This window comes from Manacus vitellinus, unplaced genomic scaffold (genome assembly GCF_001715985.3).
Source record: "Manacus vitellinus isolate BGI_N305 unplaced genomic scaffold, ASM171598v3 scaffold_21_pilon, whole genome shotgun sequence".
Classification (NCBI taxonomy): Eukaryota; Metazoa; Chordata; class Aves; order Passeriformes; family Pipridae; genus Manacus; species Manacus vitellinus.
The window spans coordinates 647,977-663,233 of NW_021939546.1; the positions used below are offsets into that span (position 1 = coordinate 647,977).

Here is a 15,257-nt window from a genome sequence, read left to right on the forward strand (position 1 = left end):
CGCAGGTCGCCTCCTCGCCGCCGCCCCGCAGGAGACTCGGGGGTGACACTCGCCGCCGCGCCCGGCGCCTGGAGAGGGAGTGCGGCCGTGCCGGCCGTGGCAGCACCCCACCATGCCGAGGTCCTTCCTAGTGAAGAGCAAGAAAGCGCACAGCTACCACCAGCCCCGCTCCGCCGACGAGGACTACAGCGTGCGGCTGGAGACGGTGCTAGCCCAGATCTGTGCAGGTAGGAGTCTGCCCGCCTGCCCCGCATCACCCCGCTGCTCACGGCACCGGCCGGTCCTGTGCAGCCCCCGCGGGACGCCGGAGGGGCCGATGCGGGGTTTTAGAGCGTCCGACATGAAACCTTGGTGGGAGCGAGACCGCCGCGGGAGGTGGCTGGCTCCCACCATGGACCCGCGCTGATGAGCCCCCTCGCCCCCTTTGCCCTGCAGACAGCAAGATCCCCGAGGACACGGAGCTGTGCCGCACTGCCCCACCCGATCCGGAGACTTCCCAAGGGCGCTTCTCCCCGGAATCCCACCTTACCGAGGCTGCCGATGGCACCTCCGAGTCAGTGCCCAGTTGCGAGGGCAGCGTCTGTGACAGGGTGTCTGAGTTCGAGGATTTCTGGAGACCTCCCTCGCCCTCCGTCTCTCCAGGTAGGACCGGGGCGAGCATCGCCCAGCGGGGGTCCGGCTGCATGTCAGCGTCCGTGCCGTGGGGCAGTGCAGCATGTATTTCGTGGTTGGTGGCCGCCGCCGAAAACGACTACAAGGGACATATTTGCCTGTCTCTTTTTTATTATTATTTTCTTCCCCCCACAGATTTGCCAGAATCTGTTCCTTCCACTCGTTTTCGGGTTACATCTTTCGGCTTGCTTTCCCAGCCCGTGTCCCGCTGCTCCTTCAGCAGGCTGTAGAAAAGTTGTCATGACATCGGGTGTTGATTTTTTTGTTCGTGATTAATTGTTAAAAGCAGGTCGGTTATGTTTTTAAGGGTCCCGGCATTTTCCTACAGGGTCCTGCCTATACGGACCTTTTAAGTTTTTTAAGACAGTACAAATTTCTGCTAGGCAGTCTACGTACCCGTAGCAAACAACGTTGATTTTGTGTTTTTTACTACCTGGTAGACATCTTCCCCAATACCCTTTCACGTTATTTCTTGACTCTTGCCTATAAAAAGGATCTGTCTCTCTCTCTCTTCCCGCCCCTCTCTCTTTTGGTGGTTTTTTTTGGATTGGGGTTTTTTGTTTGTTTATTTTTCTTTTCCATAAACGCATTTGTAAAAACCAGAGGAAAATAATGATGGTCAGATTTAAACACCCCAAATCCAGGAAACTCACACTTATGGCTGTAGTGCCTGTCTCTGGCTCCCTCGTCCTGCCTTTGATGTGGTTGAAGCAGTGGGAAATTCTGTCCCCAGCCTGGCGCAAATACTTATCTCGTTTAAAAATACAGTGGTGTCATTTTATAACAAAAATACGTGCACATATAAAACTATTTTTTATTGCTTCGATTAAAAAGTGACAGCTGGAAAAAAGAACAATTTCTGTCTCGATGAAGGAGAGATTGTGTTAGGTTTATCAAGTGACAGCAGACACCAGCAAACGAATACTTAGTCCTGGTTTGCCACCGGGTTTTCCTACTTTGTCTTTATAGTGTCCTCACATATCAGTGCCTGATTGTAATCATGTGGGTTTGCATTTTTAAAGCCTCATCTTCTTTTAAGAGTCCTAAGCCCCTTTGAAGGAACATTCAAAATGCTGCCCAGCATCATCACAGCCAGCCACAGGACAGTTTCAGTCTGTGCAAATGACAGACCAGACCAAATGCAACAATGCAACAGTCTCTCTTCTGATAATATTTCTGCACAAAGTGTAGCCACGTGGGTAATTTTTTTTCTAATGAATTTGTCCTGCTTCTCCTTTCCCAAATAATTACAATTTCTGCACAGGAAACAGACCGTTTTCACGTGTTGTATAAAGGCAGATGTAAAATGAAGCAGGTATTTACCAGGTCTACTCTGCCTTTTCTTCTTCTCCACTCATTTCTTCTCTGACAGTGGGATTCACTAGCTCCCAGCCAATCATCCAGCTATCCCGGGAAAATAGCTTTGCAAAATGCAGGTGACATCCCCAGATCAAGATTTTTTGAATTGTAGGGGGGTGTGGTTCAGGGATTGTCTGATCCCATTCATAGGAGGATCGGGAAGGTAAGGAAGTCCCAGGAAGTGTAAGAACTTTATTAAATGAATCTCAGTGCATTGAGACAGGTGCTGTTATGTTAATGATGAAGACAGTGGCAGCAGGATTAGATAGTTAGGCTTCCTCCCTCAGCTCCCCCCAAAGCCCTCTGCCTTCCAGCTGCTTTGTCAAATTCAGTGCAAAGCTGGAATTTGTGTCTAGGTCACTTCTCTAAGATGCCCTGGTGAGAGACTGTATTCCTGTGATTGTGTTTGGATGAGGCACAGTTTTTGTGTTTTGCCAGGTAGAGCAGATGAGAAATGATGATTCTAAGTAATGCTCAGAGCAGGCATGGTGAGCAGTACGATGACCCCCTTATCTCTGAATATAGGTGCAGGTTGCACTTCAGTGTGCAGTGAAATCCTTATTTCACTTTTGGTTTTGAGTGCTGTGCTGCTGATCTAGGTGGGCATACAGCATATAGACACACTACCTTTTAACTCTCTAATACACTGTTGACTCCATTAGTGCAAATCACTTTGCTATTTAACCTCACTTTCTGTGTGTATCTCTAATCACACGAGTTTGCATATACAGAAGGTGCATGGGAGTTCCTGCAGCAGTGTATTAGTAAGTCCTGATGAGTCTCTTGATGTTCCAGTCTTGAAAGGAGACTTGTACTGGGTATAATGGGCAGAAAGTGGTGTTTTGTGCTCTGTTTAAGAGGACACTTGAATCTTTCTTTGCTATGCATATCAGCCATTTAAGGTTGAGTTTATCTTGCCTTCAAGAAAGAATATTGATTTTTTTTTTCTCCCAGAAGTAGTCTATATAAAGGTTGCACAGAATTTCTAGGAAAATGAGGGAGAATCTTTGTCTCCCTCCCTGCTCCCCCCTAGATGCTGTGGAGTGGAGGAGAGGCAGACACAGAAGTACCTTGCAGTGTGGCAGAGCAGGGTTTGGAGGTTGCTTTTACACTGGGTACAGGGCTTGGATGGCTTGAGTATAACATGAATGACTCCCCTGCACTTGTGCTTGAGAGGGCTCCAAAGCATGCGAGGTGATGGAAGGAACATTGCACGCAAACTGATCTGTGGTGCAGTGTTCACCGTGTACTGTATTGCCAATTCCAAGGGCTCAAAAATCAGGTCAGCCTTCCCTCTCCTCTCACTCGATGAGCTGGCTTAGAAATCAAGATTGTAAGTAATACCTTATGGATATTTGGTTCTAGTGTTGAAAAATTGAGGGTTTATGTTTTCATACTTTTCTTTAATGTTTGGACTAGAAGTTGGCTTTAAGGGGAGGGGGGAAGGTTAAAACAAGAACAAGCAAACAAAAAAGCTGAAGGCCTGATGAAATCATGCAGTTTTAAGAGCTGGGACTTTAAAATAGTTTTTAATTTTGTGGTAAAATTGTAAGAGATGGCAACACTGAAACTGGTTGCAAAGACACAAGATAGATGATGTGACACTGACCACAACTTTGCAGTCAGCGCAGAACAGGAAAAATCATGCTCAGCACCATGTCAGCTAATTTGATTTCATTGCTCTGTTCAAATGTCCCAGTTGGTATGTGTGCATATATATCCAACCAAAAGACTGCTAATTTCAATGGAAGAATTTGAGACTGTTAACGTCTGAAATTACGTAAAAGATAGGAAACAATCATGTCATTCAAAGCTCAGTTTTCACCTGATTTCTCACTCCCTTCTGTAACCTCTCAGTGACCATTTGCCTATTCAGATGGATAGCCTAACACATCATTTCTTCCTTCCCTAGTCCACCCCTGCTTATTTTGTTTTACCGAAGGCTGAGAAGGCCATGGGAGCTGTGAAGCTGACAGGAGGGAGAAAAAGTAGGAGAGCAATTGTGGGTGGACAAGATTTTGGTTAAGAGGCGTTAATCTGGAAGCCCAAGTTGTAAGCAGTGCCAATATCTCTATGAAGGCATTGGTGTTTCAGCAGTTAACTGATTCATCTTTTCCTTGGTTCACTAAAACATTTGTCCAGTGGAGAGATTTGACTCTCCCAATGCTGCTGTGTGTTGTGATGAGAAGTGAAAGCAGTGCACCTCAGCCATTAATCAGCATCTCTGGCAGACATGGTTGGGGTCTGGTACATCATGCTCCGTGCCCAACTGTGCTTTCATCCATGCAAGGCTTCCTGAGCATTTGTGCCTCATCTGAAAGGCTGTGCTCCTGCCATTATATCAGACTCTGCTATTGGCCCCCAAGTATGATTGATATTGTAGTGCCCAGTTTCTTGATCAGATGCCATTGCCCAAGGTGAGCCTGTTAGAGTCAACTAAAGCCATCTAAGCTTGTCCTGGTGGAAGTTTGCTTTGATTATCACTGGTAGGAAAATGTTAATTGTGTCTTCAGTTTTTAATGTGGCTTATACTGATGACTTTACAAAGCTCTGTGTTGTGGGTGGACTCAATTTCTTCACATGGAGAACCTCAGAGCAATCTGAAACAATCATGATTGTTTTTCAGATGAGGATTGATTTTAGTTGTTCAGGATTTTTTTTTCTGAAAAAGTGTGGCATATTATGCAGGCACCTCAGAAGCTGTTATTTATTTCAGTTATGTTGTAGTATAGTTATGGTCAGTTGTGGCATGAAGTTGAGAGACTAGATTGGGACATTAAATTGTGCAACAAGCTACTTTTGTTGAACAGGTAAATCTTGGTACGTATTTGCTGTGTCTGGCACCTCTGTAATGCCATATTTGCTATATGGATGTGTAGAATCTCTGTCAGAGCTTAAACATGGACTGCGAGCTTTGATGTCCATCTTGGGACATAGTAGATACATGTTTCTGAGAAGTTGCAGATAAAACTGTAGGAAGTTGCAGACTGAGTTGTTTAGATTGTTTGCACAGTCAGATCAGTGTGTATACACCTGGACACCCAGAGATTGAGACAGAAAAAATTGATGTCTGCTTTAAGTAATTTGGCTGGGACATCCAGTAAGTAGGTAGTACTGGATGCTCAGCCCCTAATGTGCAATGTAAAATGTCCTCCCATGAGAGATGAAAGGGCAGCTTCAGTGTGCAGTACAGGGGTCTGCCTCTGGGCATAAGTCTGAGTGCTGAGACTGTTCTGCCCCGTGATAGTGTCTGGATTGTGAAGCACGCTAATTCCCATGCCCTTGTGTTTCCACAGCCTCGGAGAGATCTGTGTGTCCATCCCTAGATGAAGCGCCCCCTTTCTCGGTGCCCTTCAAACCGTACATGTGGAACAGCCTGGGTGGCTCTGAGCTGAGGCACCTTGTGCAAAGCTACAGGCCCTGCCCAACGCTGGAGCGAACCTCAACGCTGGGGCTCTTCTGCGACCGAGGCTCTGAGCCTGCCCTGTATGGCGCTGAGTGTGGCTCTTCCCTTGGACTGTATGGTGACTTCAGCTCCCCGGGCACGGGGCTGTTTGAGCGCTCGCCGGCAGCAGCTCCTGGACTCTATGCCGAAACACAGCCTGGGCTGCAGCAGGAGAAGGGGCCAGGTGGCATCAAAGTGGAGTCAGACCTCTTGTGCCGCCCATTGCTCATCAGCACTGGCTCTTACAAGTGTGTTAAGTGCAGCAAGGTAGGGGTCCCTTTCTCCCACACTGGTTATGACTCTTCCCCAGACCCTTCTCCCTGGTGAACCTGACCCTGTGTACTCTCCTCCCTCAGGTTTTCTCCACACCGCACGGCCTTGAGGTGCATGTGCGCCGCTCACACAGTGGCACGAGGCCCTTTGCCTGTGACATGTGTGGCAAGACCTTCGGCCATGCAGTCAGCCTGGAGCAGCACAAGGCCGTGCACTCGCAGGTGAGAGCAGGGCAGGCTGCCAGGATGAAGGTCTGGGAGCCAGGGCCAGCTGCCTTATTCAGCTGGCTGGGGAGGGCAGGAAGGCAATTGCAGGGCAAGAGTTGGGAATCTAAACTGAGGAGGGGAAGAGAACATGGTAGGGCTGCAGTTGGGCAGTTGTAGGTGAAGAATATGTGACAAGCAGAGGAAAGGGTGGGCAGCTAGTGAGCAAAGGAGCTAATCAACAAATTAAAGAACACAGGCTTTGTTTCCATTCCTCAGACCTTGCATGCATCCCTGTTAAGCAATGGGCACTCTTGGCACTCCAGAGGTAACAGATTTTCACTCTCAGAGCTGGAAATTGTAATGCAGATGTAGACTTCTCTTTAACAGCTAAAGCAACTCACTGTGATTTCTTTGGATGCAATTCTCCTCATTCTTTCTCCTCCTTCCCCCAGAGCAGTGAGTCTTTCCTTGTTTGTAGTCTGTGTGTCTGTGAAGGGAACATCTGAATGACCAGTCAGGTATAGAGCACAGACTTTACCCGTCTCAACACACTCTGAGTCACACCCCAGAAGAATATGGTAGTTAATTTTGGTAGGAGGACTTGTAACATTTTCCACCTGCTGATACTGTGCCATATTTCCCCTTCCCCACCCACTTGACTTGGCAAATCTTCCTTCTTCAGACTGGCTTTTAGTGGATAGAGTTACAGCAATGTTTTTTTGCAAACTGTTTTATTTATAATTTCATGAGTGTGCCACCAGCAGAGCACACAATGAGGGAAGATATCTCATCATCCATTAAACAATGGTGAAAAGAGCACACTGCATACTGTGTCTATGGAGAGGACAGCATTTCAGGGAGAGTGCACTAAAAGCCAAATAAAGGTGATTGTGTGAAAGCATAGAAGGAAGAGGAAGGTGCAATGGAGGTTAAGGGATGAAAAGAAGAGATGATTTGTGGTGGAGAGGAAGGAGTGTGTGAGGGAGAGGTGAGAGACATAAGATCTTAAAGCATTTGTTTTTATATGTTAAAGTAATAACCTGAAAAGCTGTTTTTCCCAGGTGCTCTACATACCTTTCACTTGAATTTTAAGGGAACTACAGATAAGCAGTTAGCTGTTACCCTGCCAGCAGAACTCAGTCTGCCACAGGGATTTCCCAGGAGAGCCAGGCAGACCTTAGCACCCACTTTCCTGTGTACAGTGAAGAGGTGGCCTCTGAACAGCGCTGCAGCTGTTTGGCTTCCCAGTAGAGTCTCGGGCCCCTGTTAAATTGTGCAGGCAGACTGCCTGGTCCATCAGGGCTGCCCCCTGGCTATTCCTGCCAGCAGGAAGAGCTGTTCAATTAAATTTTTTGAGGAGCAGTGCACAGCACTGGGAGGGGATTCATTATCTTTTTTATCATGTGGTGCTATCAGGCCAGTGTTAGTGTCTCTGAAGGCCAGTTTAGCTCTCTAGAGAAGTGTAAGTGCTTGCTAAGGCAGAAGGGACAACACTGATGTGCTGCTGGGTAGTTTGTTGCTGATGGGATCATTGTTGTGGTGTAATGTGTGTGTTTGTGCTCATCTCTCTGCAGGAACGCAGCTTTGATTGTAAGATCTGTGGCAAGAGTTTTAAGAGATCTTCTACTCTGTCGACCCACCTGCTTATCCACTCGGACACCCGACCCTATCCGTGCCAGTACTGTGGGAAGCGATTCCACCAGAAATCTGATATGAAGAAACACACCTTCATTCACACAGGTCAGCCCTGCAGCTGCTGGTATTCAGCCCCAACACGAAGGCAGAGGTTTCTCTGCAGCAATCCATTCCTACTCAGCTGGGACAGTACACACACATCTCCCGGTGCTTCTCACTGCCCCGCTGCTATTCATGCTATCTGAGCTGTACTTGGGTAAAGGAGGGTGATTTGAATGTGGTTTACTGAACAGCAGCTGCAAAACAACCCAAATCCTAGCAATCCAATCGGTGTTCTCTTAATAGGATCCACCAATGTTTATTCAAAGGGCTTTTGTGTAAGATGATTTGTAGAGTATTATATTCGTGTAGCCTTGATTTACAGCTGAGGTCCCTGGAAAATGACAGATGAATTTGATTGCAGCATTGCTTTTTGCAGGATCTACCAATTTACAATAGGAGCAACAGGAGTCTCCTCCTCTAGATCAAACACTAAACTGGAGGGCTGAGGATCCAGCTCTTAGTCTAAATATTTGTTCAGAGATTGCACTTCCACCCGGACTTTCTGAGAAATGGCTGCAGTTTGATACAAAATGGAAGGAGAGGTGCAGAGTTCTCAAGTTTCACTGTTAGTAATAAACATGGAAACTAATAAAGTGCAGGTGAATCACCAAAGGAAATTGTTTTAAAAATGTCATTCAGTGAGAAGGCAGGTTTATCAGAAATCATTAAAAGAAAATCTTGCCTTTCAGACCTGCACCGTTCACTTAAAGTAGAGGGAAATGAATGATGTGTGAGATATGGAAGAATTTGTAGACATGAAATAATAGCTTTACTGGCCAAACCCAAGGTTCAGATGACAAAAATCCTTTTTCCTGATGTGTCCACTAGCAGATATCAAGAGTGAAGCCTAAAAATGGCAAATATGTAGAAAGATGGCACTATATATGGTGCTGCTTGACTGTGACTTTTCTACGTGATAAGCAGTGAACAATAAATGTTACTTATAAAGATTTTCCACTAGATGGTTGCTGGATGAAAATGAACTATTTAGAAGTAACACAAGTATTTCCATAATAACTTTTTCAAATGAGACTTGATTAAGTAGAATTTCAGCCAAATTCTGAATCAGTCAAACCCATTATTTTGTTGTGAGATCAGAAACTGTGCCTGGGCTTTTAAACTGCTATAAAACCAGGTCCTTAACTGAATCAGGGATTCCGTTCATATGCAGCATATACTTGTGAACTGAGACTTCAGCAAATTTTGTATTATTTTACGATTCTAAGAATCTGATCTTCAAACATCCAGAGAGTTTGTTGCTCCAGCTGAAGTCAGTGGGCTCTGCAGGTGCAAAGCCACTCTGAAAATCTGACTTGGTATTGTGGTTGGGTTCCCTTTTATTCGTTATTTGATAATAAACACTATGAAAACACACTGAGATCCTGCTCCCATGGAGACCAGTGGAGTTTTGCCACTGAGTGCTCTGTAGAAGTTTCAGAGGCTGCATTTATTCTCATTTACATTATTTGCCTTCAGGAGAACTTCAAGGCTGTGACTGATAGCATTTCAGTGTGGAGAACAGAGAGAAGAACAGATGTTTGGATAAACCCTGCCCTTCAGGGCTCAACTGAATGGTCCTAATACCTCCCTTGGGGACAGATCCCAGCTCACTGGGTTGATCTTAACAACCTCCACCTACCTATTCCCCCTGCCCCTATGCTGATGGTACAGTAATCCATGTCATGCATTCATCACTTTTCAAGGAGTTCCTCACGTTTCTAGGGCACAAAGCCAGTTTAAATTGGACAGAGCCCATGCAGCCAAATATGTTCACAAAGTGTGGTATCCTGAGAGCACTCTGTGCTTCAGACTGCTCCCAGGATGGACGTGCATTCAAGTCCAGACCTGCTCAGCTGTAGTGCAGGCTCAACTAATGCTTTGAGGCTCCCAACTGCATGTTTTTTGTAAGAATGACTTCTTAGGTAATCACACAGGAATCTGTTTAATAAGCTGTAAGGCCCAGTGTGCATTTGCTGTTCGCTGTGGTCCCATGTAAGCAGCATGATGCCTCTTTCACACCCTCTTTCATTTTCCCACCTTCTACTTGCAGGTGAGAAGCCTCACAAGTGCCAGGTGTGTGGAAAAGCCTTTAGTCAGAGCTCCAACCTCATCACCCACAGTCGGAAGCACACAGGCTTCAAGCCCTTTGGCTGTGATCTGTGTGGCAAAGGCTTCCAACGAAAGGTGGATTTACGGAGACACCGGGAGACACAGCATGGCCTGAAATGAGCCTCATCTGCAATACGGAAAGCCTACAACACTATGAGAACAGACTCCCTTGGCTTCCTTGCTGGACCCAAGCCATTTCCTGAACACAAACCCTGGCATTATCTTTCTGAACAGAGCTTGAAGAGGAAAGAAGAGAACAGAGCCATGCATTGACAGCTCAACCTGAATGACTGAAAGTAGAAATTAAAGGCTGGCATTTTTCTCTTTCTTTTCTCCTCTTTGTCTCTGAAATAACACTGGAAAATAAGTCTTTTAGATATGAAGCCTTGATATTCCAAAGATGGATAAGCTACCAAATGTCTGTAAGGTGGAAAATACTTCTCCCATGGCCATGATGAACCCCTTCAAGTTTTCAGTAGCTTGAATCACCTTGCAGGAAAACATGGGTATAACAGTGTTTACATGGTGCAATGACAGAGAGCCATCAGCACTTGCCTTGGTTAAGTCCAGTGCTGAATGGGTTCACTCTTGGATGGTTTCCTTTCAGGACTGTGCAGTTTGACATCTTGCTGGTTTTTAAGCAAAGGTACCAGTTTGGGTCTGAGTCTGCTCTCACTTGTTCTGGTGCAAATCAGGAGCTGCATTATCAGTTATAGAGAGGCCCTTTTTATCCTCCCAGAACTGTCTCTCTGTCCGTGCAAGGCCTGACTGCCTGAGTGTTTGAGGTATGGGGGGGGTTACCTCTTCCTACATCCTGTGGGGAGAAGGAAGTTTGTGAAAAGACCACTGGAAAAGCCAAAGCACAGAATTATGCCTTAGAACTAGAAACCAATCCGACAAGTGATCCTGCCTGAGAAAGACAGGAGCACAAGGAAGGCACAGACTTTCTGTCCAGAACCATTACAGGCTTCTGCACTCTGGGCTTGTTCTAATAACTGGAAAATAGCTACTCAATAGCGTCATTTGTATATTTGGTTTTGTTTTTTTAATTTTTAGAGGGAAACTTTCTGAGGTGGGCAGGAATTATTATAAAAGTATAATTGACTTAATTTGCCTTAAACAACCCTGCATGTACCTCAGTTAAAAAAAAAAGCTGTTTTTACTTTGTTGACAGGTTTGTAAATGTTCTTATTTAGATTTTACAGAGTGTCTTATGTTTCTTGGCACATATTTATTGGAACAATGTTTTAAGTTAATAAAGTATTGAGGATGGTCCAGAGTGATTTTTATTTAATATCTAACTTAAGCACATTTGTGAATGTCAGCCATTACAACAATACAGAGATTGTTAGGAATGCAGAATCTGAGGACAGAATGTAGGCACAGCAGAATTTGCACAAGGTCTGTAGTGATTGGAGAACACCACTGCCATATATATTTGTCCAGCTCCCACTGATTTCAGTTAAACATTTACACTTTTGAAGACTGGGGTATACTGGGCCTAGTGCTATCAGCATGAAAGGGTTTAGAGGAGAAACAGTGGTTTTAAGTGTCTGCTTTGGAAGTGTAGACTGCCAGAAGTCTCTGCTTAGCCCAGGAGAAACTTGAATGTCCCCCCACAAGATTAAATGTCTGTGCCTGGGAGTTTGCAGGGACACCTGAGCAGCAGGTGCATCATTTATACTTAAGCCTGTTGGGACTCAGAGCGTTGCCTTTTGCCTGCCTGCCTTGTCAGCAGGGCGGGCTCCATCTGGCAGTTGCAGCCCATACAAAAGGGAAGCAGGAGGAGGATGGAGGGCTCCCTTGTCCTTTTCCCAGCAGAGCACAGCATGGCAGCCTAGGCTTTTATATGTGCATGTAATCTTGTGCCCACATGGGTATATACTCTTGTTTTCAGCTTTGTACTTTTATTTTGGATAAACCCAGTGAGCAGAGGCCCCTGTGCCCTGCTGGCCCAGCCCTGCAGCACCCTTCCCACCTGAGGGCCGTGGCGCTCTGCCTGCCATGGTGGCACCCAGGTCCCTCTGTGTTTCTGCTTTCTGCCACCCCTGAGAACCTCAGCTGCTTCCCCACAGGTCGCCATCGCAGGCTATGGCTGAAGCGAATCCCCACAGGGCAAACCCCCTTGGGCAGGGCTTTGCTGCCAGGCAGGGCTGCCCACACACCGAGCTCTTACTGAACAGCCCAGCAGTGAGTGAGAGAGGCTGTGGCACAGGCACCACAGAAGGTGCCAGGTGCTCTGATGACCACACATGAGGCCCATTATGCTGGATTAATTAATGCAGAAGGTCAGTGTAGGACACTAAGTGTTGATGGGGAGGACCTGTGATGTCCTGGGCCCTGCCCGGGCCAGGGGAGACTCCAAGGAGCAGCTCATCAGGTGGCACAGGTAGGCTTGGGGTGTCCCAGAGTTATGCTCAGTATTTATTTTACAGGGAAAGGGGTGGTGTGGATGGAGTTGAGTGCTGGCCAGGGGTTCTGGGCATGGGGTGGCCTGGGTGCCAGCCCCTCTGCCCTCAGGAGGGCCTTTCCTGCTGGGCACAGCCTTCCTCCCTCCCTCTGAGCAGGTCTCACTCCAGCAGACCCTGAGCAGGCTCAGTTGCTGGCATTTGCCTTTATGATGATAGTAGCAATGTGTGCCTGTTCCCCTGGAGTGTCCCATTTCCAACAGGGCTACTAGTGTGGTTTGAGCCTAGTGCTGCCCTGCTGTCTGGGGTGGGCAGCCGGGGAGGCAGTGTGGACACAGCCCAGGTGGTGAGAATGTTTTTTATGGGAAGAAACTCAGGTGTTTTTATTGGTTCAAGTGTGTCTCCTGCCAGAGCGTGTTGCAGTTCACTGGTGTGTCTCAGGGGACCAGTGCTGGGCTGCTGCTCAGGCCCAAGCTGCCCCCAAATGTCCATGTGTGGCTGCATGGGAAGGTGTTCCCACCTCCCCAGCCCCTCTTGCAGGAGTACCAGCTGCTGGCTTAGGTAAAATGCAGCTACCTGTGGAGAAAAGACATAGCTTTAAGGTGGGGAATTGAAATGAAGAAAAGAAGATTTATCTGGGGAGAATCAGAACAGGCTACTGAGAGGCTGCAGTGCAAGTCTGAAGATTGGAAATATCTCTCTCAATGTTATTACTGCGTGCCATTAAAAATGCATTATGCATATTACATTACATTCATGAAGCAGGTTCCATACCTTTTGTTTGCCAGAGTAACAGTAGAAAGGGTAAGGAGAGACGCTGGAGCACACCTTTGTTTCTTTCTGTAAATTTTTAATGACACCTCTAGCTAACCAGTTGGTGAAGCTCAGTTCCTGCATAAAAGTGGAAAGGCAGAGCTATCTACAGGGCGACTAAGCCTTTCAGAAGCTAATTTGAGCTTGTGTTCATCCACGCCAACAATGATTAAATTACCTATCAAGTGTGCAGAGCTATCAGAATTCAGGGCATTGAAAAACAAGGTGAATTTATCTGATTGATGTAGAAGACATGGGTGGAACAAGTGGGTTATAAAAAGAAAAGATCTATTCCTTAAAGATATTATAAAAGTACTTCTCCTGGCAAGCTAATGAACTTGTTACTTTGCTTCCAAAAGTTGTTTTGCCTGCCCGGAAAACAAATTTAGTAGTTGGAATCAAAATGCTTTATCCAAATCAGTTAGCAAGGTGAATTAATTCATGAGGCAGAAACAAAGCAACTTATTAGGTTCCATCCTTATGCCAAGCAGAGATGTTTAAAATTAAAATATGCAAACATCATCTGTGTTTTCTATATAGTCAGTTTTCAAAAGCTGATAGTAACACTCAGATTGGATATTGCAACACAAGTGAGAGAGCAGCTCTTCTGGGTCTTGCTCCTTCCTCAAGCAAAACTTTTGTTACAGTTGATGGGGGGGAGGAAGAGTTTTTTTAGAATAAGCCCTGGGTGAAAGATTGCAAGACTCGTGCAACTCTATTTGCAAGCTGTGCTGCTCTTGCATGTTGACAAAGGTGTGCTCCTCAAGTCTCTGCATTTTCCATCCTTAAGAGAGAAAAACCAAACAGGTCAGTTGTGTCAAATTCATCTCCAGCATTACCCCAGTTCACATCAGGAATGGATTTTGCCTTTACTATATAAGATTTGGGTCCTACTCTAAACTTAATAGTGAAACATAGGTCAGCATACTGTCCTTTGGGTGAATTGTGATTTAGAAAAGCACTGAAATATGCATGTAAGTCAATGGAGTGCTTCTCTAGCAGAGACCTTATTAGATGCTTGCTCAGAGTCAAAATTCCAGAGATTTTCCCTGCTGAATCCTCGACCTCACTCCATTGCCAAGCCACATCCTGTATGTCTGTTTTCACCTGCAGTGGAAGTGGCTGCTGAGAATGCCAAGGGTAATTTTTTTTAAATTGTCAGTAGGATAGTGGAAGTTTCCAGTATTTTTTCCTCCGAGTAATAAAGCACTCTAAATAGATTTAAGGCATGAAAACATCTGTAATGCATTATAAGGTGTGTAAAATGATGGAATCAGATTTGAGAAGATATTTGTGCATCTGAAGCTGCAGACAGATCTGAATGTACATTGGATATGGGTATCTAGTTGTGTCTTTGACTTCCCTACTGGGGAAAGAAAACAAAACAAAAAAACAATACAGGAGTCTCAGAAAATTTCCAGAGTCTGTGTCACACCAGTTTGTGATATCCACAACATATGGACTATAAAGAGAGAGAGCACATAAATCTGAAAGTAGTGTTTCATACATTATAAAAGTGCTGGCCACACCTTGTTGGAATAATGTTGCCTAACAGATTAACCTGGAGCATGTGATAAATCTTTTAAATCAGATGAAAGCAAACCACTTTTATTTGCTGCTTCTCATCTGCATGTTTTTTGCGTTTTTTTAGTAGAGATGTCATAAAAGAATACTGAATAAGACTAACCTAGAAAGAAAATAATATAACAGCTATTGAAAAGATTTTCTTCTTTAAAACCATCCAGCCAACTTTCTGACACACGTGTGATCTGCCAGCCAGCTGGATACTACCATGCATGGAGTACATCCACCCCAGCTTGCCCAGGCCCAGCTTGCCAAGGCACTGGCAACATTTCATGCTGCAATGCTGGGGTCCTCTGCTCAAGCAGCCCAAAAAGCACCTCAGCTGTTGGCTTGTGCTGCCAGCTCCCTCCTTGGCGTGCATGTCAGAGGTGGCTGGGCAGGAGTGCAGCACAGGAGATGTTTAAAATGGCCAAGATATTCCATTTATTTAGTTACTGTAATAGAGCCAGCTGGCATTAAAGGGAAACTGTAATCCTCTGAGGTGACAGACAGGCCAGTATGACACAAAACTTATGTTTTACACTTTCTTTTTTTTTTCCCCCTATGAATAATACATTCCCAAAACTCACTGATAGGCTCAACGGATGAGTTCAAAGGGGAAAATCAATGCAAGCAAGAGACAGGAAACTAAGTCCCAGAGTTCAAAAGAAT

General features: G+C 45.7%; 1 protein-coding gene across 1 annotated transcript; it reads left to right on the forward strand.

Annotated features, from left to right (window-relative positions):
• Window positions 1-10: 10 nt before the first annotated feature.
• GFI1 (growth factor independent 1 transcriptional repressor) lies at window positions 11-10,127 on the forward strand. Its single transcript, XM_029959793.1, has 6 exons — window positions 11-227; window positions 436-642; window positions 5,328-5,743; window positions 5,833-5,970; window positions 7,530-7,695; window positions 9,743-10,127. Exons 1-6 carry the CDS (start codon window positions 113-115, stop codon window positions 9,919-9,921), a joined length of 1,221 nt encoding a protein of 406 aa, XP_029815653.1. The 5' UTR covers window positions 11-112; the 3' UTR covers window positions 9,922-10,127.
• The last annotated feature ends 5,130 nt before the right edge of the window (window positions 10,128-15,257 follow it).

Coding starts and splice junctions, on each gene's coding strand:
- GFI1 (XM_029959793.1), top strand. CDS start 113: ATGCCGAGGTCCTTCCTAGTGAAGAGCAAGAAAGCGCACAGCTACCAC. Junction 643..5,327: donor CTCGCCCTCCGTCTCTCCAG/GTAGGACCGGGG, acceptor GTGTTTCCACAG/CCTCGGAGAGATCTGTGTGT. Junction 5,971..7,529: donor ACAAGGCCGTGCACTCGCAG/GTGAGAGCAGGG, acceptor ATCTCTCTGCAG/GAACGCAGCTTTGATTGTAA.